The 22,383-nt window shown below is 36.2% G+C and overlaps 2 protein-coding genes across 2 annotated transcripts; one reads left to right on the top strand and one right to left on the bottom strand.

Moving 5' to 3' along the window:
- Nucleotides 1–7,194: 7,194 nt before the first annotated feature.
- On the bottom strand, nucleotides 7,195–8,004 carry LOTGIDRAFT_158240 (hypothetical protein; the record flags this gene model as incomplete). The annotated part of the gene is made up of 2 exons (XM_009050960.1): nucleotides 7,195–7,223; nucleotides 7,704–8,004. The coding sequence occupies 2 exons, from the start codon at nucleotides 8,002–8,004 to the stop codon at nucleotides 7,195–7,197; spliced, it is 330 nt and encodes a 109-aa protein (XP_009049208.1).
- Nucleotides 8,005–10,987: 2,983 nt separating this feature from the next.
- LOTGIDRAFT_230973 (hypothetical protein) lies at nucleotides 10,988–20,561 on the top strand (the record flags this gene model as incomplete). The annotated part of the gene is made up of 15 exons (XM_009050959.1): nucleotides 10,988–11,725; nucleotides 12,002–12,072; nucleotides 12,537–12,675; nucleotides 13,128–13,291; nucleotides 13,808–13,881; nucleotides 14,175–14,263; nucleotides 14,626–14,777; nucleotides 15,010–15,087; nucleotides 15,543–15,603; nucleotides 16,468–16,570; nucleotides 17,213–17,310; nucleotides 17,908–18,126; nucleotides 18,464–18,595; nucleotides 19,032–19,091; nucleotides 19,706–20,561. 15 exons carry the CDS (start codon nucleotides 10,988–10,990, stop codon nucleotides 19,931–19,933), a joined length of 2,406 nt encoding a protein of 801 aa, XP_009049207.1. The 3' UTR covers nucleotides 19,934–20,561.
- Nucleotides 20,562–22,383: the final 1,822 nt, after the last annotated feature.

Genomic DNA, 22,383 nt, shown 5'->3' with positions numbered 1-22,383 from the left:
TTGCAAATTAACTTTCCTGACAATATATTTGTATTCCAAAAATTTGTCCAATATGCGCATAATTTGCATATCTTGCATCATACATTGGGTAACTCAAAAACCTCTGCTTTTGCACATCAATCTGTAATTTGCATATCAATCACAAGAGAAATAATTTGACTGACAGTTAAATTCACATCTGATTCCAAAAATTAGCTTTTCTAATTATACATATTGGTATGTAGGTCGTTTGGCTGAATCTAAGCATGAGCAGAATAGTTGAATATTAATGGTTCAGGGTTTCCCTGGCACAATATAAAGGCGAATCGTAAGATGTCTTGCAAATGCGTATTGTATGGCCAGGTCGTGTTATAAATTAATATATTAAAATATTAAGTTTTATCCCATTACCCCATATCACGATACCTATAGTATCCTGACTTTGTATTACAATAGTATAGTATTGCTATGTGATTACTTGGGTACCCAGCACTATTCAGGTGTATCAAATGCTTGACTAGCATTCTTATTCCCTACATTGTTCTCTTATAATTTTCTTCTTTTCATTTTCAAATGAAATAGTCTTAAGTAAACTTTGAAATCATAATTTACAATCCAAACTCATTAAAATGAAATATTACATATACTTCAATAAATTTCAATTTTTTAAATAACTTAAAGGGACAGATGCGCCATTTTGGGGTTTTGATTTGAGTCTTGAATATTTGTAAATAGTCTTCAGAAATACTATAATATACGAAAATCGCAAAATTCCTTCGAACATATCCAAACCATGGAATTTCTTGTCCTATTTCTATATATGTCTTCTATATGTTGCAGTGTCTCAAGAAAAGAAAACTCTTCTTTTTAACTTTCAAACGAGGATAATTCTGGAGCACATGGATTTGAAGGCTAAAATTTTGATGGTGAGCTGTGAACACTATAACTGATTGGATTAGCTAAAAAAATTTCTGAGACTAAGGTATGATAAATGGCGCACCTGTTCCTTTAAATGAAAAATATCCAATAAAAAAATGCATAAAAAGTGAATGAATTTAGAAACAGGTTTATTGGTGGGTGTGAAATATATATATTTAAATCATTGTATAATCAATATTTCTCTCATTTCAAATAAAATATACTCAAGTAGAAATTTAAAAGTTTTTGAATAATTTAACTTAATGTTAATAAAACTTTGACAATATTTATTCACCTGACAAGAAAATCAATATTTAAAATAAAAATTGTCAATATATTGTATTTAATCAGTTTCCAAACCCATCAACACTCTTCCAAGCCCACCCACACTCTACAAAACCCACCCACACTCTTCTAAACCCACCCACAGAGTGTTTTTGTAACTAGGGCTTGTCACCAGAAAGTAACAATATCAGTAAATGTAATGAATACGATCAGCACAAATAGATATAGCCTTTTACAGATTAGAATGAAAGAAAGGCTAAAAGCAGTGCCATATTTAGAGGGAGGGTCATTGGAAATGTACGATAATCACATAATCCCCTGTGAACTAGAAATTTTACTTTCTATTTCTAAACATGTCTTTTCTATGTATGGAGGAGTCTTCAAAAGTTAATTCTAGACACATGTGAATTTGAAGGGGGATATTTCGACACTGATTCGTGATAAGCTAGCTAAAAATTTTGTTGCCGAGACTTGGGTACGATTGTTGAAATGGATGGCATACTGCAGCATTTCTGTCCCTTTAAGACATGTCACTAAGTTAATAAGTTTCAATGATAATATCAGTGTAATTTCAACATTTCTGATTGGTTAATTATATACTATTACCACCCACAATATGTTACAATAACTGGGACCTATCATCACAAAGCTATTACCAATGAATTACATTATCCTACTCTGACAGGACATTTCTGTGCCCTACACTATATATTTAACCTCAAGCTAAATAATTCAAATAACCTATGCTCAAAATACTTAGCTTCAACCTCAAATAAAAGTTTTTTTACGATTCCCTCCCCTACCCCACCCTAAACCTGTATCCTCAAAAGTTTTTTTTAATACCCTACCCCACTCTAACCCTGTACCCTCAAAAGTTTCTTTTAATACCCTACCCCACCTAACCCTGTACCTTCCAAAGTTTCTCTTAATACCCTACCCCACCCTAACCCTGTACCTTCCAAAGTTTCTTTTACTACCCTACCCCACACTAACCCTGTACCCTCAAAAGTTTCTCTTAATACCCTACCCCACCCTAACCCTGTACCTTCCAAGTTTCTTTTACTACCCTACCCTAAGAAGACTTTTCTCTGCTCTAACAATGACATAGTCAAAGTGACAATAAAGTTATAATAAGCTTATGTCAGTTACTATTGGTGTTTAACTTAGTACAAACTAATGTCATGCCATCTAAAGATAAAACTAAAAGTTTAAAATAAGGTCACACTTACTTATACTTCTTAAAACATATGGTGGCTTAAAACTCTCCTGGTTTTATTAGCAAATACATAGAAATAATGCCAAATGGTCCATAATTATGCACCTATAGTCACTCCACGATTGAGATCTCATTAATCTTGTTAACAATCATTAATCCCACGAAGGTGTTAAAGGTAAACAAATTATGTACGAAGTGGTATAGGTAGAACACATGCTATATTCACAGGTATAGTCAATCGAAGGCCTACTTTCTAACAATTCCCCCAGGCTACTGTATATTTAGTTTCTTTTTTATCTTTAAAATTTCATCATGGATTCCCCCAAAATATATCTCTTCTTTGGACAGGGATTGAAAATTGCTTTTTCTAACTTTTGTATGTGTACCAGGGCCATTTATGACTTCTATTAGTGTCATTCCAAGTTTCTGCTGTAAATTAGAAATGCTTGACTGAATATGAAGTCATTAATTTACTGGAAGCTTTTGTAATTTAATCGTCTCATAAATGTTTAGTTTTAGTGCAATTTGTGGACTCACTGACGTCTGATTGAAAGTTGGAATGGAACAAATCATTACCATCAGTATCCGCGATACACATACAAAGTTTGGAAAAACTCTATTCAATCACTTTAATATGCTGTTTTTTCAAAAACTAACTCATGGAGTACACTCTTGCTAACTAACTGGAGGTCCAAGGTTCCAATATAGCATAGGCTGAGATAATACCTTCGGATTTTTCAACCCGGTTTCCCCATGTCAGTGATGAATGGACTGACATGGGACAAGTGTCTAGTCATTCGGATGGGACAATACACAAGAGGCCTCGCCCAATGCGCTACAGGCTGTGCACATTAAAGATCGCAACACTTGGAAATTGAAAAAGAGTGAGTTAATGCCGCTGACCTGGCAAAATTTCCCTCATTGCATGCTGCATGACATTGCCTAATTAGGACCAGAAGAGTAGGACATAAATTCATTTGACCTTTTCCTGTTCACATCTGTTACATGAGTTTTGTTGATCTGGACTATGGATATGGCAGTTAAATGTTCCAATATTTAAACATCTATACCTTAACTGATAGTTCTATCTGGTTATTTGTTTACAAAGTAACAAAAATATCATTCACATGTCATTTTGGATTCGATTTCTCTCCAGTGTCCATAATATTTTATATATAATAGGTCAATTCCTTTTATCAATCAGTGAAATCTGTTACTTGTTGTTTTCAAGCAGGAATGTTGATTTGGCTGATTTGCATTTCATGTATGGTTGGATCTTGAAAAAATGCACAGGCATGGAGTCATACATATTTCACATCTTCAGACTTCTTTTTATACCTTGACTGCAATAACCACCTTTCGTGTATCACTGAATGCAGCCCTTTGATTGGATTGTATGCCAGTGAATACAGCCAATAATAGCCTTCAACATAGCCTTTCTGTCAAGGACTCTCATTGGCTGTATTTGCTAATTTAAGATCCAACAAATTCGCTGTATTTCCAAACTGCCATGAAACAAGCAAGAATAGTGGCTATCAGTTATAGTCAAGGTTTAAGTATGAAGTTCTTCGAAGACTAACAATCGGCATTATAGCATTTTTTTATATCAAGAAAGCAATTTCAATGAATCTTTAATTTACTAAAAGTTATCCAAATAAATCAGTCATGCTTTTTAATGTTTGTCAACTAACTGTATTTTTCAACTAAAATATCCTAATGAAATGCAATAAAAAAAGCAAGTTCAAAATAATTTTTCACCCCAAAAATGACAATAAATTATGAGTACTTGATATTTTTTAGTGTTGACATTTTTTTCAATATAGGCCACTGATTTATTGAATTACACCACTGAATAATGTTTAAATATAACACTATAGGTGTATAGGACTTTTTGACAGCACATGGCCATTATCACCATTAAGGTAATCACTTAGTGTGTGCATACACAAATTACATTTGTCCATCCTACTATTTTGCACCATGTGCAATAAGAAATTTTCAAGGACACATCAACCATTGCCCTTGTCAAGCATAATAAGAATAAGCTATGGATTTCATTCTATCAACAAGATGCTTTTTTCTATGCTAGTTTCTACAATCATGTTCCTGCATCACTGACAAGGTGAAACTGGTATTAAAAAACCTACATCTAATTTTGATCTGATTTTGGACATTCTAGACAATCATTAGGAAGACAAATGTCAGCAAATAATAATTTCTGAATTTAAAATGTACACAAGGACAATCTAACTTGAAAGACTAGCCTCTAGGTCTAACATTTACATATAATATGACATAAAATGTAATAAACCATATATATTATCATTCTTATTGTCAATCTTAAAATATCTCTTTAACTTCCTTAAATTTTTTATACAAACAAGGGCAATAAGTCAGTTTGAAAAATTCAAATCTATTTTAAAAGGGTAGTTCAACTTTAATTGCCAAAATCTCGTCCATTTAAATGGTCAAAATTCAAATATCCAACAAGGGCATTAACTCTGCATTACATTTTTTTTGTTATCAATTCTGGAAATTTCTAGGCAGCTGACCTCATTTCTACCAGAATACATTGTTGTTAATATTGATAATCTTTAAGGTACAGTTTGACCAATCATACTTTAGTCTCAGAAACAGGAATTTTTTAGCTAAGCCAATAAGTAATAGTGTTCACGTCACCGTAAAAAATTTGAGCCTTTAAATCGATGTCCAGAATTATCCGTGTAATTGTCAAATTTTAAGATATATTATTGAAAAGACATATATAGTAATAGTGAGTAAAATTCCTAGTTTGAAGTATTCTTAAAGGTATTATGTTATTTTCTAACACTTCTAGTACTTCTGAAGACTATTTACACGTATTCAAGATTAAAATCAACCCCCCAAGGTGGCTCACCTGTCCCTTTAAGACTTGTTAAATGCAGTACACTTATATATCCCTTATATAAACCAGATAAAAACTTGTATAAAATCTACATCCAAATCCATTCCATTCTGGAATATCATGTACATTTCTAAATTTGGCAGGAAATTCACAGATAAATTTAATCAAAGGAAATAATGGATTGCAAAAGGGGTCAATTTGACTCCGAAAATATGATGCCATACAGTTCAAATTAAACCCTGTATACACTGCACTAAAGACCTGTATCCCATCTATTTAAACCTGAACCAGGTGGCGCAATGTTCTCAATGTTCTCAATGGGACGTCTGAAAATTTAGAACTACATTGCAGTTTTACTTCATGTGTTTTACCATGTTTAACACAGATACATGTAAAAATTATTACTCATGAGCAAATGCAGAGATAGCTATCTAAAATTAGGAAGTGGTGCATTACAAACGTTTTTGAATAATTAGTATAATAAATTGATCTATATTATAAAATAGTAAAAATTGTTTTAAAAAAATGATATTAATGAAGGAACAGATGTTTTTGTATACACCCAAGTACATTATTCATTTTCATCCTGAATAATCCACGATTGCTATTTCACTAATTTCACTTTTACCCAATTGATTTTATTTGTCTTGATTTCTGGATTACCATTAACTACAGGTAACTAAATGTTGTTGATTTGCTATTTGAATTGGGGCAAAATACACAAAATAATTCCAATTTTCAATCAGACATCTGTGGTCCTTGCATTCTATGTCAACATCAAAAGCTGCTATGACATCATCTAATATCTAGATATTGGAATGTTATCAGTGTTTCAAAAACACATAAACGTTTAGAGTCTGTTAACTTTCAATATCAGTAACAGAATTTATATCGTTAGTAATATTGCCTGATTAAAAAATATCAAAATATTGTAATATATAGTAGGTATCATGATATATCTAAATCATAATTTTTGTCCAGATAAGATCATCTACACAATTTTAACAAGTTGAAACAGATGTTTTTGCATAATATTAAACACTGGGTTGGTACTTTTTTTTAGATCTATATTGTTTTTTGTTAAATCTAAAAAAAATTTATCATAAAAAAACCATTTTGTTTCAAAAACCAGTAAAAACGACACTAAAGAAATATTACCATATATACCCATATTGTAATATGTTAATGCTGGATATTGTGATATCCACTTAAACCAATTTTACCCAGTCCTAGTACAGGAATCCCCCCACTAATGCACTAAAAAGTGACTTCTGATCCAGCATCAGCCATTTAAAACTGTCTTCTCAGCAAAAAAATCAAAGGTCACAGAGTCACATGATACTAACAAGATGAAAGTTAGGATGATGCATGGCACTATTTACAGTCATTGTAAAGGTATTTTAATATTATGTTAGAGAAAACACATCTTTGGAGGTGTGCAAAATTCCCATTTCTGACTATACTCCAGCTGATAACTGTCAAAATATCCATCAGAGGCTGGAATAGAGGCAGATGTTTCCGACTAGGTGATGCCCAACACTAATGTAATTTAAGATTGTGTCAGAAAAAACACATCTTCCGAGGTGTAGAAAACCATTTAACAGGACTGTTTTTTCCTGACTCTACTCCGGCCGACAACTGTCAAAATATCCATCAGAGGCTAGAATAGAGGCAAATGTTTCGGACTACCAAAAACAATGAATGGAAAATAGGTAGGCTGCAGAAGCTAAGGGTGTCCCATGGGGCATGTAGTGGTTTGCCCATTTACAAGTTCCTCCCTAGTGGTTTCCACCTCTATTTTAAGTAGAAAATGTGATACAGGTGTATTAATAGTTATTTATTTCATATACTTTGAACTTAACAACAAAATTGATTCTTTTCATTAAATTGTTTAATTCATCACAGTCTACTCTCAAATAATTTCTGTCATTTTATAAATATCTAAAATATAATTTTCAATTGCATGACATTTGTCTGAGAATGTCTTCTGGTTCAAACGCTTTAGAAAAATAGATATGATTTGACATTGGAATTTCCCTGACTGAAAATTATCTTCTATAAATTCAAATTTCCAAGTGATTATTTGCTTTCTTTGGCTGGCATTGTTATTAACCCTTGTGATTCAGTTAACATTGTAATGGTCTGGCAATAAAATCACACTTTTGAAATCCTTTATAAAGGTGTTTAAAGGGCAATATGCCAGTTCCAAACTGGGCTTATGTGTACATGTGCAGCACACTCATTTTTCTACTCCTGTCTCCAGATAAACACATCAGGCCATAGACTGCCATAGTAGCCTAAGTCCTAATCGTTTATCCCAAGATGCTAGTAGGGAATGAGTGTGCATGCAGACATAGACCAATAGCCCTACATTTACTTTGGAACTGGCTTATTGCACAATTTAATAGTACCAGTACTTACCTTTTTTCACTGCAACTGGTGGAGGTGGGGTATTTGGTGTGCCCTTTTTCCAGGGGTTGGTCTTTGGTGGTGGAGCTTCCACATACAATTTATTGTCAAATTTTTTCACATTAGCTTTATCCTCTTTGGGATTTTTGTCACTTTGTTTGGGTTTAGGTTTCTCAGTTTCATTTCCATTCACTTTAGGTTTAACACTTTCTTTAGAAGTCTCTGAAAAACGTTCTTTCTCTGGGTTAGTTTTGGTCACAGAGGAATCTGGCTGATTCGAGGGCCCAGGAGAAGAACTGACTGCTGTGGCCATATTGTTTGTTTGTTTGTTTACTCTAATTCACTATCTAGTTGAGGCTAAAAATAAAAATCAACAGGCATGAAAATCTTAGAATTACTTATATGATTCAAGACATTAGATTTCCATCTGCTGATGCAACAGCTGCTTAAGCCACAGACATCAAGTATGGCAACAATTCTATGCTTCGTTTCACCACTCAGATGGCTTCATGCCAATTTTGCTTTCGTTTTCAATTTGATTGGGGCAAATTTCATAGAAATAAACACCCTTCTCGTGCCAAAATTGTGACAATGAAACATTAAAATAGTAGTCTAACATGTTTAAAACCAGAAAACTAAGTTGTCATATCAAAATTATACAAAAATCTGGAAGAATTTGTCGCCAGAAAATGGAGAATTTGCAATGTTATCATATGTCCCCGTTGTTTCTAAATATGGCCACGTTGGAATTGTTGGCCAAGATTTCTCCTCATTACCGAGCATCTAACGGTTAATTACCGCTTAATTTCTGATTAAAACATTTCAAAATGTTGACTGACCGTAAAAGCGAGACAATCATAATTCTTAACTGTGCTAACACGGCGACAAGGCGAAAAAAGTTCACTAAAATCTGCTAGAGCACATGTCGCCATCAGCACTAAATGAAAAGGCGCATGCGTATTGACCCGGATGTTAATATTTGACCCCGTTACACACGTGATTTGATGATCTGCACGAGATATTTGGTGTTTTGTTGTGAAACAGCCAAATACACCAAATAAACGAACTATTATTCATTACATCATTTCAATGAATTCAATATTTGCCGGTCTTGGTTGTGCACATACTGGTGATTGAATTAAAGTGATTAAGTCTGTTGTTTTTATTTGTCAATAAAGGGGAAAGACTTGTGCCTAGTAGCCCTAGAGGCTTCCTGCTAATTCAATTATTTGGTTGTAACTGATGATTAAGCCTATAAGTTTCCCAAATATAATGCCCGCCTTTTTTATTGGCTTAGCATCGGCCCTTTTAAATTCAATTGTCAGCCAGACCAGACCAAACCGTAACCACATTTGATTGTTCAATCAAAGACGAAAAGCTGGCGATGGGTGGATTTTCCATTAGGCCAGTGGTTCCCAACTCATAGTATTTCAGCTTCCACACCCCTGGAGCAATCACGTGGACCTTTCACACCCCAAAAATTTGTTTCATCCCTATTTTAAGCATGTGATGATGTGAGATGCTCTCTCACCCCTGACACCCTAGGGGTGTGAAAACATCCCGGATGGGAACCAGGGCATTAGGCCTACTGCAAAACAACCGGGGGTTTATTTGGAAAGAAGACAAGAACCAAACGTCCCTATGTGGACCTTTAATTTGATTTGTGTACCGGTAGCTGTTATTCCACCATTGTGACAATTTCTTACCCAATATTCATAATATATCATTAAGGATCTAAAGATTATCGGTAATCTTAATCTTAATAGGCCTATAGTTAAAGTGTAACTAGATACGCCTAGGCCCTTAGATAGTTTTTAATTTTGAACATAATGAAATCATTCGTAATAGCCAGTGGCGTAGCTTGCAGGATTTAACTGACGGGGGGAGGGGGGCATCCTTTCGGATTTAAAAGGGCACTAGCCACTGGTAATAGCATTGTGAACTATGATATGCAATGTGCATACAAAACTAAACTCTTTAAAAGTAAATACCACGACTTAGGATGACCAAAAAATTATATTTTTTCAATTTAGCCAAAATGAGTCTTTGTTCATCAGCGGACTTACCTGGTGCCATAACTATACAATCCAATAAATCTATAAATCAACTAACAATTCATAAAACTAAGTAATTTTGAAACAGGCTTAGAAATAATTATTTAGTTTAATGGATAAACTGGTAAATCCAACTGATGAATATATATACACTTATTGACCAAGTTTGGGACTATAAATTTATGTCCATTCTAAGAGGTAGTATTCCTTTAATATAGAATAAGGATTATGGATTATAACTTGGGATTAGGGATTAACTCTAAGACAATTAAGACAACTGTAAAGTCGAAGATTATCGAATTAACGGATTAACGCAGCTATCTTGCCAACTATATACTAAATTTTTTTTCTTTGTGTAGTGTTTGTATACAAAGGCAACATGAAACAAAAACTCTTTTTCGACAAACTTTCAAAGTTTAACAGCTTTAGCTATGTATTGAATGCTGAATACTTATGGATAAATTGAGGTTATTCATAGGATAAATCTAATTCAGAGGTAAAAATACGTTTTATTTTAAAAAAAGTTATCGACTTAGTTCGCAGTTTAATATACCTATGCTCCCAAATAAAACACTGATGTAAATCCCCCCCTTTTCAAGTATTTTTATCTTTGGATTCAGTATATCTACATCTGTAACGTGCATTTTTTGTGGACACTTTCTTTATATATTCATAATCTAAAGCATTCTGTGTTGTGTGAAATTCATCAAATTTGGAAATAATATTCATTGTTCAATAAGGTAACTTTATTTCCTTAGAGCTGAAACAGAGGCTATTAAATAAAGAAAAGACACCACGAGTCTGCTTTCAATGTTTATACAGATATTAATGCATTATTGAAAATTTAATTTAGCCTTAGGGTAAATATAAAATATAATTTAGAATAATGTCGTATTTCTAAACAAAATTATTTCTTGTAAAGGGAAGTAATTACTTTACACAAAAAGAGTTATCTCCCATTGACTATCTATCCTTTACAAAAGACTGTGGAAGACAAGAAGGTATTAGATTTCCCGATCTTTTTAAACCCAACGATCCCTTGTATAGGACAAGATATATTGAAAATATCCCTTTTAACTATTTAGTTTGAAAAAAAATTACGACTCCTACCTAGCAGTAACTTTAATCATAACCCTGTCTTAATGCACACGATGCCTGAAATCAGCACCCTGTCTCCAATCCTTTAAATATCAAGTTGTTGTTTTCTTTTTCAGAAACTTTGTATAGAGAATGGGTTTCAACATGGCCAACGGTAAAGAAAAACGAGCAAATGGATTGGAACTGCTGCGGCTCAGCGCCGGGAAAATTATACAAAGTATTGCAATGGAAAAGGAAAAAGACTTGAATTTAAACAATAAGAGCGATAAGCTGTTTCATCTTACTGCCCACTTAATGAGAGAACGAAACAGTGTCTTTCTTCCCAAATTTGGAATTTTCGCTAACTTGGAGGAAAGATTGAGACCAGCACGAGATGAAACTGGAAGGGACTTGCAGCCAGTCGACTTAAAAGTTTTAAGACGCAAACGATCTCGTGATAATGTTGCTCAACGCAGAGATTCTGTGGGCAGCCGCAGTCGAAAGATGTCGGGAGATACATCAGGTGATGAAGGCATCGTTGATATTTTCCGAGAAGTTGATGGTAATAAACGTTCATTGCGATCTCGAGCGGCCAAGATCGTCCATGCTGCCTTGTGGACTAATAACAGACGGGATTCGAGTACATCTCTCCATAGCGAGCAATCTAAACCCAGTTTAAAGCGGCGTCCTAGTGTAAGCCAAATACCCGAAAACATGAACAGTATTGATAAGATAGCTTTTCTTAGAAAAAACGTACATTTTATAGAAAAGAAATTTAAAGCAATTGCTCAAAAGCAACGACACGTAAGCGGAAACGGAGACGACAATGTACCGAATAATGGAATGGATCTGATGCCAGATATTGCTGAATACCGTCCTTCCAGATTCGAAGAACCAGGTTCGGTAAGAATCAACATGTTTATGAGATTCTGTTTTTTAACCTGTAATCTAGCCTTCACACAATATAGATATATAAGTTAAGAATGGTTGAGAATAAGAACGGCGACCATAAGTTTTGAACGCAACTCGCACAGCGTCTCAACAAGATGTAGTTCTCAGTTCTACCAGAAGTGGTTGCCCCTATCCTTTTGTCATCTGGGACTAGCCTTACACAATATTCCAGCTATTCCACTAAAACTAAACCTCTTTACTGTATGCAATATCTATAATAAATTGCAGGCAACCAAGTTGTTCAAGAAATACGCCTCCATTATCATCATCATTCACCAGTGGTTCCAGTTATTATTAAAGTAAGTAAGACTCTTTTTTAATCCTTTAAACCAATCTTGCCTGTAGCATACCAGAAGGTCAAAGTGAAGCCACTTAACGCTGATTGGTAGATGATAAGTTAACGTTCGCTTCCAGCGGAAGCTGATATCGCAAACTAGGTAGTTGTTGGTAGTCGTAGTAGTTGGTAGTAGACGACTATCGATCCAGTACGGTTCAGGATGCGATGGGAACAGGGTTTTCTTCTTCTATTTCTACTATATTGATAATCAGCACCTAGTCTATTCTCACCTGAAAATGATAGAGAACAAAAACATATATGGGCGGAGTGTATTGGTTCAAGGTGTTAAATTATCTTGGTCTAATCAAATCAAATCAAGGAGAAATGAAATTTATGACGTCACTAACCCTACTGCTCAATTTCGGTCATGTAGGACGTCATTATTTTTAAGAATCTTTTAAAATCATATTTATCTTTTTCTTATAGCAATAATAAATGTAACTGGGAAAAAGAATTAAAAACGTTTGTGGATCTGGCAGTAAATATTGAGGAAAATAGTACACCAGAACTGATGAAGAAATCGGGCTTGTCATTTGATAAATCATATTTCAAAACCAATAAAGAGGTAATATATTAAACTTATTACTACTTTGAACTTCAATGGCAGCGGTGACGTCACTGATTATGTAAGTAAGATTAAACGTAAAAACAACACCAAGTTTGGCTCCTATTCCTATTCCAAACCCTAGTTACAATGGTTCCAAACCTTGTCCTTGCGGATCCAAACCTAACATAGTCCCAACAGGTCAAGCGGGCTCAAAGAATATCCTAATATTGATAAAAAGACACAAATAAAAGTGTGGTTTGGGCCTGTGTGAACATTTCTTGCGCAAGTCACTAGCAAGGCACTAAATGTAATCATGCACTCTCTCTATATCCCTGGTTCCCAACCCCCTGGGGGTGTTGGACTAGGGTGTCATGGGTGTGGCCAAATGGTGTAGAAGAAGAATTTGTTTTGAATTGAGAAAGCACCTCACATTATCACATGCTTTGAGGAGAAATTTATTCATATTTCAGATTTCACTCAGTGCGGAAGTAAGAAAGACGCTGACGACTCGACCATCAGCTCGTAACCCCGACATGTTGAAACAGGTCCTCCTCGGCTTGCAGAGTCTTCATTCCCTAGGAGAATACCCCGTCAAAACACAGGAGAACATATGCCAAGTTGCATGGTACCAAAAGTAAGTTGATTTTCTTCGGTGTCGACTCAACGTGTCAGTCTTACTTCAGTAGAGTGGAGGTTTCATGTCCGTTGTCTTATAGCTCAACACTTTCTTGGAAATTACCAACCAGTGATTGCAGGAAGGAGGTGTTTAAAAAGAGTTTCATTCGAATGGAACAGCCTTATATTTTACCTACTTTACACACAAACTTCATAAGTGATATAAACAAATTAAACGACTGATTGGCTTCTTGCATTCTGGCAGATTATTGGGTCAGGCATGAATTGATCTGATTGTAACGGTTAACGTTCGATCCCAGCAAACTAGCTGATTGTATGATGTTGACCTATATAGTAGTAATTGCGGGTGTCTCGCGCGAAGCAGATCCTGCTTACTCTTTTTGAAACACTTTGTGGTATTCCTTTTTGAGGAGTCAATTACAATTATTACTCCCGATTTTGTCATCCTTTTGGAGAGGTTTTCAGTTTAATAAAGATCCTCTACTTTTTTTATCACGGATATTTTATCTTTCAGAGTTCCATCAAAGAAAGCTATAATTCGCCAAGGTCACATATCAGAGAACTTCTATTTTGTACTGAGTGGAACTGGTAAGCATATTTGTTCACAATCTTAACCTACACCTACACCTGGGGATTTTTCCTCGGACAACAGGGTCAGTACAGACCCTTCTTCCTCATTCGTAAAAGAGGTGGGGAAAGGGGGCTATAGATACATCTTTATTTGGTATACTGCTCCTTTCTGTAGACGATTCCCCACATTTAAATGCTTCCAACTATAATGACCAGAGATAGTTTAGATTCCATAAGAAATAGGCCCTTCAGTCCAAGGCATACACGGAATTTGTTTTCTTGCAATAATAAAGTATAAAGTTATTTTTCAGCCTTTGTAAAGAAAATAGTAGAAGACCCTGGCAATGGCGACCCAGTGTCAACTACCGTGGCTAAACTAGTTAAAGGACAAAGTTTTGGGGTAAGACTTTTAGAATTGTTATAGCCCTGTTCTTAATACAATCTTCACAATGTCAAGATATTACGAACTCTGCAGTGTCATAGTCTGCAATTCAGGTCTGATGTATACAGTTTGGAGGGGCAATGGTTTGATTGCATTAAGGGAATGGGTCGGTTGTTAGAATCCCCCCCCCCACCCCCCCAAAAAATCAGGTTTTGGGAATGTGGTCGACAGCTCGCTCGAGGCATTGCAAACCTCTATATTTTTCTATGTATAAAGAAAAGAGAAAAAATTCCTTCATAAGCACCAGGCCATATAACTGTATCTCGTAGGATTTGTGTGTGCGAAAGTAATGAATACTTGTCATTTGATCTCCATTTCAGGAAGTGGGTTTGATTTTTAACTCAAAAAGAACCGCTACAGTCGAGACGGCTACAGAGATGGAAATGCTTGTCATAGAAAAATCTGATTTTTACCAAATTTTTATGAACATGGATAACCCAGAAGGAGAACCAAGTCACATCAGTTTCTTGAGGTAGATTTTCACCTATTGAGGTCAATGTTTAAAATGCACGTACATCGTGCGTGGATTGATATGGCTTCAAAATAACGTTACCGTTTATATTTTGGGAAAATTCTTATCATTTCACACGCATCAATTTGTAAAAACCTTCATTATCCTTATTTATGGATGATGCAAATTTGCTTTAACGGCAATATACACGGGCCTTCTACTGGGTGTAGCCATTTTGATCCTCCTTTTTCAGACAACAACCATTGATGAAATACTGGCCGATTGATATTCTGAGAGAAGAACCAAGTGCCTGTTTTCTTCATTATTTCAAGTAAGTTAAAAAAAAAAAGAAAAGAAAACAATACAAAAGCCTAATTTCCCCCAAAAATGAAACAGTTATTTACTCCTGTTGGTTAATGGATTAAAAAGGGGGTTAGGGCTTCACACCTTTCTTAAATTGAATCAATAGCTTCCATGACTTTGATCGTCATGAGCCAAGAGCCAGACCCTATACCTTATTATTACTTATGACGAGTAGTAGAGGAACGTAAAGCCCCTCCCCTTTTAGCCTTAATAGTTTCTCAGAGTGATACGGGTGGATGTGGTCACGGTTGAGAGCTTGATAAGCCAAATTTGCCGGGAAACTTCCATTTATGAGCTCTAAAAGGTGCAGAAAAGAGAAAAATATCTTTGCCTGTAATATCTCGTGGTTTGTCAAAGTATATAAGTCGGCTATATCGCATAGTTTGACTCACGCTAACCCTTTATCCCTTGTTTGTTCTTCAGACGGGGAGCTTTGGTATCAGAAAATGGTAAAACCAGCGATTGGATTTATTTCATAAAATCGGTAGGTGTATCTCGTTTTTCTTCCTTCTTCATGGTGGATTATATGTAAGTCCAAAATGCTTTCCCTTACGGCTCGGTAAGGGAAGAAAAATATACAGTCTAGATTTTGAGATGAAAAAGATCGATAAACGTTGGCATGAAGGTGGGATCGGACATTTAAAAGCTTCTTATCTGATCGCAGATTCCGAACGCACAGGTCAGTTATAAGATCCAAAACAAGCGGCAAGAAGCATCAACTATCATCGGTAAGTTACGCCCAGATCGACCACATCGACCAAATCTAGCGATTGGCTAGATTCTCTCAGTAAGAGTCGTTGTTATTCTAGTTGGCCCCAGCTTCCGAGCCACTTTTACAAACCAAGTGTTAAACACCTCCGTAAACTCAAAAAGGTGCATTCATAAAATCAGAACCTTGCAGAATTTAGAAAACGAACTTTTCTGGCTTTAATTAAAGGGATTGTAAAGAGGTTTTATACAAAAATCTATGTATATCGGGGACACTGATAGCTTCAATTTGCACCATTTTAATTTTCGTTCCGACGTCTGTGGTTCTTGCAATTCCACTAAAACTAACGCATTTTATGATGTCACTAGAGTGATATCTATGCAGTTATCCTCTAGTGACGTCATAAAACGCGAATTGCAAGAACCACTGACGTCGGAATGAAAATTGGAATGGGGCAAATTAATGCTATCAGTGTCCATGATACACATAAAAAGTTTAGAAAACCTCTTTACAATCTCTTTAATTTGTTACCTTTGCTCCAGAACAACCACCATCTTCTCCTTTAACACCAACGTTATTGACATGCCTTTTGTGGCAAATTGACCTTCAATGGCAGTATGGCATGATGTATGTTTTCAGGGAACGTGCGAAGTGATAAAAAGTTTGCGAGCGGTGAAACCTCAAGTGAAAAAAGACAAGAAAGCTGATATTATGTTACCTGAGTTCTTGGCTGGAAGATCAAGTAAGTTAATACCATAAGACAATGTTAAATGAATCTCGGAAAAAAATCTTACCCAGATTATCAGTACCAATTTACAATTGGGTCGACTGAATATCGGACTCTATGAAGTATTCAAGGTAACGACCCTGTTTATCGTGTTTGATGGTGGGGTGGATTTTTAGAAATGTAAAATTGTCGGACATTTTTCTAATGAGACTCTGTGGAAATGTTAATGCGATGCCATAGCACTCAGTTTGGGAGATGGGGCACATTGACAAAATGTATCGTTTGCAATGTGTTATAATTCAGCATTAAAGATGGGTTACCTTATTTTCATTTATGACAATGAAAATGCTAATACCTATCTGAATAGAAAGTAGAGGTGTGCTAATGATGTGGAAAAATACCAGTTTAGCTAAATTAGAAGAGAATTACTAGCAGAATTCCAATTTCAAGAAAGGTCAAAAAGTCTTTTTTGTTGTTAATCCAGACTGCACATACATGGACATTTATGGTTTGTTAAACCTAATTATATGCAATAATGACATAATGATATGATTAAGAATGCATGACAATTCATTAGAAACACCAATTAATCAAATAGTTTGCTTGATTTGACAATAAAAAAATAAGTAAACTCATCTTTAACTGATTCATTTTCAGTGCCGATGATAGATTCCGGCGTAAGGAGGTCCAGGAGGTCTACAGTGGATTCTGAAGTGTTTGATGCTATGGAAAATTATTATAGTGATGTACATAACGTAAGTTGTAGTCGTGAATAGCATAGCTATAGTGATGTACATAACGTAAGTTGTAGTCGTGAATAGCATTGCTTAGTTGTTAACGAGTTGCATTACTATAATCTTCATGGCTTAGTGCTATAAGTTTCGGATTTCAAGCCTTTCCATCAAACATATCTGTCAAAAAATCCCAATGATTTTGATAAAACAGTGTCGCATAGTCAGTTTACTTGAAACATGTGTTTTCCATATCTCACCCATCCGACCATATCTGAAGATATCTCATCTACCATTGGTCCTGATTCAATTACTGTGAATTAACAAACTACCTATAGTCTAAGGAAGTGGATCTTAACTTGTTATTTTCCATGGCCGAGTTAAATTTGAGAGGCAATGCGTTTCTACAAGGTTGTTTGGTGAAGGCATATCAAGTAAACGTCCGCTGCCAGTTAAATGAAATTGCAGATTTAGTAGTTGTAGTAGTTGGTAGTAATATTAGGATTAATTGGATGGTTTGGTAGTATGTTGGTGGTATTGCGAGAGTTATATGTCTCATCATCTCATGTATAGGCTACCATGTAGATGACTATATATAGTATTCAATGATTATATTTTCAGCAAGTAGTATCAGTGAAGACCTTGCATCTTCCCAACATCAACAATAACAAACAGGTTCAGATAATGATCACTTCCCCTAGAGACCAGAACGAGAAAGAAGAAGAGAACATGGCGGTGTTTCATCTTCCGGTTGCTAAACCAACCAGATTGTCTGGATCTGCTGGCGTTTCCAGAAGTAAATTTGACTCTAAGTACAGCAGAGTGTCAGAAAGTCACAGTGTAAGTCTTTTTCAAATGAGCAGCTGTCTGATCAGAGCTTAGAGCTGTCCATGAGCGTTCGATTATCAGTCCACATAAGGCCAGTTAGTTTGAATCCCCAAGGATATTCAAATTGACTGCTAAAAAGGAATGGATTTGATATGACCTTTAAGAACAGATACGACAATCTGAACTTCTTTAATAGAATTCAATGGTGTCAGAGGCGGGGCAGGAATTTCATCGTCTAGAGAAGAGAAGAGAAAATAAGTTCTGCTATCGTGCTTCCTAGGAAAAGCCAATCTACTTCACAACGTGGCTCTGGTGAACATGACTACAGCTCTTTCCTTTGCCGTTTCAGCAAATTCCGAGACCGTCATCTCTGAAAAAAACTATCAGACCGAAGTCAACACCAGCTGTTCTGAAATCAGAGAGGTCAGAAGAAGAAAATATCTTCGTAAAGGTTGAACTGCTTCAAGCCAAAGATGTCTTCGTAAGTTTTATTTCAAACTATGACTTGTTAGCTCCTCGCCATAGATAAGGATAAGGCTCAGATTCACTGGCTGTTTACAGCTTTTAACCTCAGGCTTTCAAAAATTGTTAAACTAAGCACTGGAGATAAACTGGTGGTAACTCGTAGCAACTAACAGAAACTGCGATTTTCAGATATCGGTGCAACATTTTTGCAACAACATTTTTGGTAAATCCGATTAAATTTCTTGCGGATCTTTCACTGTGGGGCCAGTGCAATCAGATTCTCTCGGATGCCACCAGTTTCATTGAAAATCAGGTTGCTCTCATACTCGTTACTTTCAAAGTCGACCGAGATCACCCACTTTTGGTAAATTGCATGAGCAACATATTTTTCCATGTTTCCCATTCAGTAATATTTAATACTTAATATATACATGTGCTTGTTCAATTTTCAGGGGGCGAACACATTGAAATTTGTGGACCACGAAGAATCGAATATTCCCTCAGTGTCTTTAGTAAGTGCATGTAACTCTATTATTTATAGGCTATTAATAATTTAAGTCCGAAAAATGCATCGCTTTCACGGCAAGACTGGTTTATCGTCTGCAAGATTATTCACATAGTTGAAAACGACCGACTGGAAAATTCGTTGTCTCCTCGTACACTTGCCCACAGCCTGTCGGCGACTGTGTAACCGTGCCATAAATTAGGTCGTGTGAATGTGGTATATCGGCCACTTTACACCTTCAACTCCTTAGATTAAGTAAAGTTCCTATTCAAGGCATTATGATACACGCGAAGAACATGGTGACCTGTCAAAGTTCCGGTCTTGGTCGGAGATTTTTGTCACGAGTCTCGCCGACTGGTACGGGCACACAAAAGGAAACAAGGAGGAAACTAAAATCTCCAGCCGGTCGTTTTCATGTGCGAAGCATGCACTTGAAAGGAAAATGAATCTGATGAGATAAAGCACGGGCACACGCGAGATTTTACTCAAGACTCTCCGATCAGGGCCGCTCGTGTGTCCGCACCTTTAAGAATCCAAATATCCCAATTATATCCAGCTTTTGAACGCCGTGCAAGTTCGCTATGCTATACGAGTTATTAATCTAATTTCCCTTCGTTTCAGGTGAGCAAGGGGGCAGAAATAGTCATGTTGTCAAAGAGAATGTTTTTAAAATACGCAGACGAACAGGTCCGAAATCACGTGCAAACAAAGATTCGTTATTATCCAATGGACGCAACTCTACAAGAAAATTTACAGACCAAAGTAAATTGGGAGCAATATAGACAAACTGTACTTCAGGACACCTTACATAATCATCGTAAATTAAGGTTTATGTCAGGATACGTTTAACTGTGAACATATTTCACTTTTGTTCGTGAGTCATTTCGTGCACTTATTGTTAGTCCTAACTAAGGACTCCCAAGAATCAGAAATTGCACAAACCTGGTCTGAGACAGTGGCGGCGCCAGCCTGCCGAGACTAGGGGTACAAATAGGGGTAGACTGACTCAACGGAGGACAACTGCAAAAGCAGAATTCAAATTTTGGTTACTCTGTGGTGGTGTCATAGTCGCAAGCCTCACATAGAGCGTCTTAAAGGGTTCTCTCAAGAAAATTTTAGAAAAAATGAATTGATATTGTGCATTCTGACACATATTTTGGAGAAAAAAGGTAGACATTTAGATTTGTTCAAAATAAAGTGGGGGTACAATTGGGGGTGGGGGTGCCTCCCCTGTACCCCCACTGGCGCCGCCACCTCTCCGAGACCTCCGTAATTTAAAATATTGATGTCTGGTGGAAAGGTATCAAAATTGGGCAATTTCGAGAATAAAGATTCGTCAGTATTGTGTGATTCGATATATTGATGAACGCATTTTTAGGACGTCAAAATATTTCAAACTATGTGTAATATGTTTCTTGTTAGTGAATATCGGACCATTAGTGTATTGTGATGTTTATTTTTCTAATAAAAAGTGTTTAAAAAAAAAACTTATTTATCTGTCATAACCAATCCAGTAACTTATTTAGGGGATGAGCGACCCCTTTCAGTCGCGGAGCCACGTTGACGTCCGAGGGGGGCGGGGGCGAAATATCTGAGGTTGCCCGAATTTCTTACCTAGTTATGAGGGTAATGCCCGAAAAAATTGCGGCTCCGCCACTTTCCCTTTCACCCCAAGATCTGCGAGAATAAGGTGAATTATGCACTATTAATGCTGAACATTCACCTCTCAAGTCAGATGGCTTCTGAGGAAGATACCTTTCATCTTTAAAAGGGATTTCCCAGATACGCCCATGAACCAATCTGTTTGCTAGATTCGGCTAGATTCGGCTAGAGCTCCTTAAAGCTAAAAGTCTGGGGGCTACCAAAGCTACCCAGTAGACAACAGATTTTAGATGGCCAATGGCCAATTGTCCAGTAGCCCCCCCCCCACACCCCCCCCCCCCCCCCCCAACCCCCTTAAACACTGCACTGCAGAAGTCAGATTTAAATTCTTGTTTGTGATTCGGATACGTAAAAAAAATTAAGATTACTACAAGTTTGAAAAATGTAACCATGGCCTTTAAATACTAGACCATTCAGATATTAAAATTCACTTTGAAAATTTTCCTGTTGACCCAAACAAAGAAAATGAATCAAACGTCGGTAGTGATTATCTTAAAACGACGGAATAAAATCACCAGAATTAGACAAAGAAACGACATTTTTCTACCATGACATCACCACTGTCTCGTCATTTTCATTTCTGTCTTGTCTCAATGATGATTGTTAGTCAGGCACTTCTAGTTTCTTTAATTTCAAATTACATGACATTAAAGGGAATGACTAGTGAAGTTTTTATTTACTTTTCTTTATGGAGGGGGGGGGGGGGGGGGGTTGTTGTTGGAGTGAACGTGTGAATGTTAACAACAATCTGATCTGTCTTATAAGAATATATATCATGGATGTTTCGTTTCGAAATTATTTCTGAAATTTACTAGCCTATTCTTGTCATCCATGATCCGGCGATTTTCTTCTGAAATCGTGTTCAGTGGAATTTGGCTTAATAATCTTAAAAATTGACATAAGTGATCTTCACCTAACACTGAGTGTCTTTGCTCGTATCCATCAGCTCAGAGCAGCGATCTTTATTTCCATTCAATTCGCATTTTCCATTCAATATGATCACAATCGCTGCTGTACACAATCTACCAAGATCGAGAAGATTCCGGAAGAAAGGTGACTCAGAGTTCCGACCGTGTTGGTCACGTGACACTCTAGTCATCTGCAGACAAAGAAAAACGATGGCATCAATAATTTAACATTTAATCAAATGACTTTTAATTTAAAACACAAGTTGGCTGATTAATTTCAAAACACAATGGAGGGAAATTTCTTTATCAGGGTTAGAATCTTACTTGTAAAGTTTATTAGTTGGCACTAATGTCGCTTTCACACGGGTTAGAGTGACCATATCATGATAAATAAAGAAAAGCGCCTGTGGCAGACTTGTTTTGCCGAAATTGTGCTGTTGAAGTATATGTAATATAGCCTATATGTCATAATTTGATCCTCTGTTAGGATCCATTTAAACCTGCAAACTGTTACTTGACATCTATCAGAAATTTAGGCTTCCCGTTAACGACTAAATCCCTACCCCTTGTGTTCCAGCGAATAACAAAGAGGCCTATATTAGCAGTGGATTCAGACATTTGTCGACCTTTCATGACTGTCAGTTTGCTCATACTGATTACGTAGAAAAGAGGTACAAAGAGCCAAAAATGTCGAGAACCAGGGAGCTGCACCCAGTGGCGTTTAGATCT

This window comes from Lottia gigantea (assembly GCF_000327385.1).
Source record: "Lottia gigantea unplaced genomic scaffold LOTGIsca_16, whole genome shotgun sequence".
NCBI classification, from domain to species: domain Eukaryota; kingdom Metazoa; phylum Mollusca; class Gastropoda; family Lottiidae; genus Lottia; species Lottia gigantea.
The sequence above is the reverse complement of the archived record's forward strand: the minus strand, read 5'-3'. Positions and strand labels throughout refer to the sequence as shown.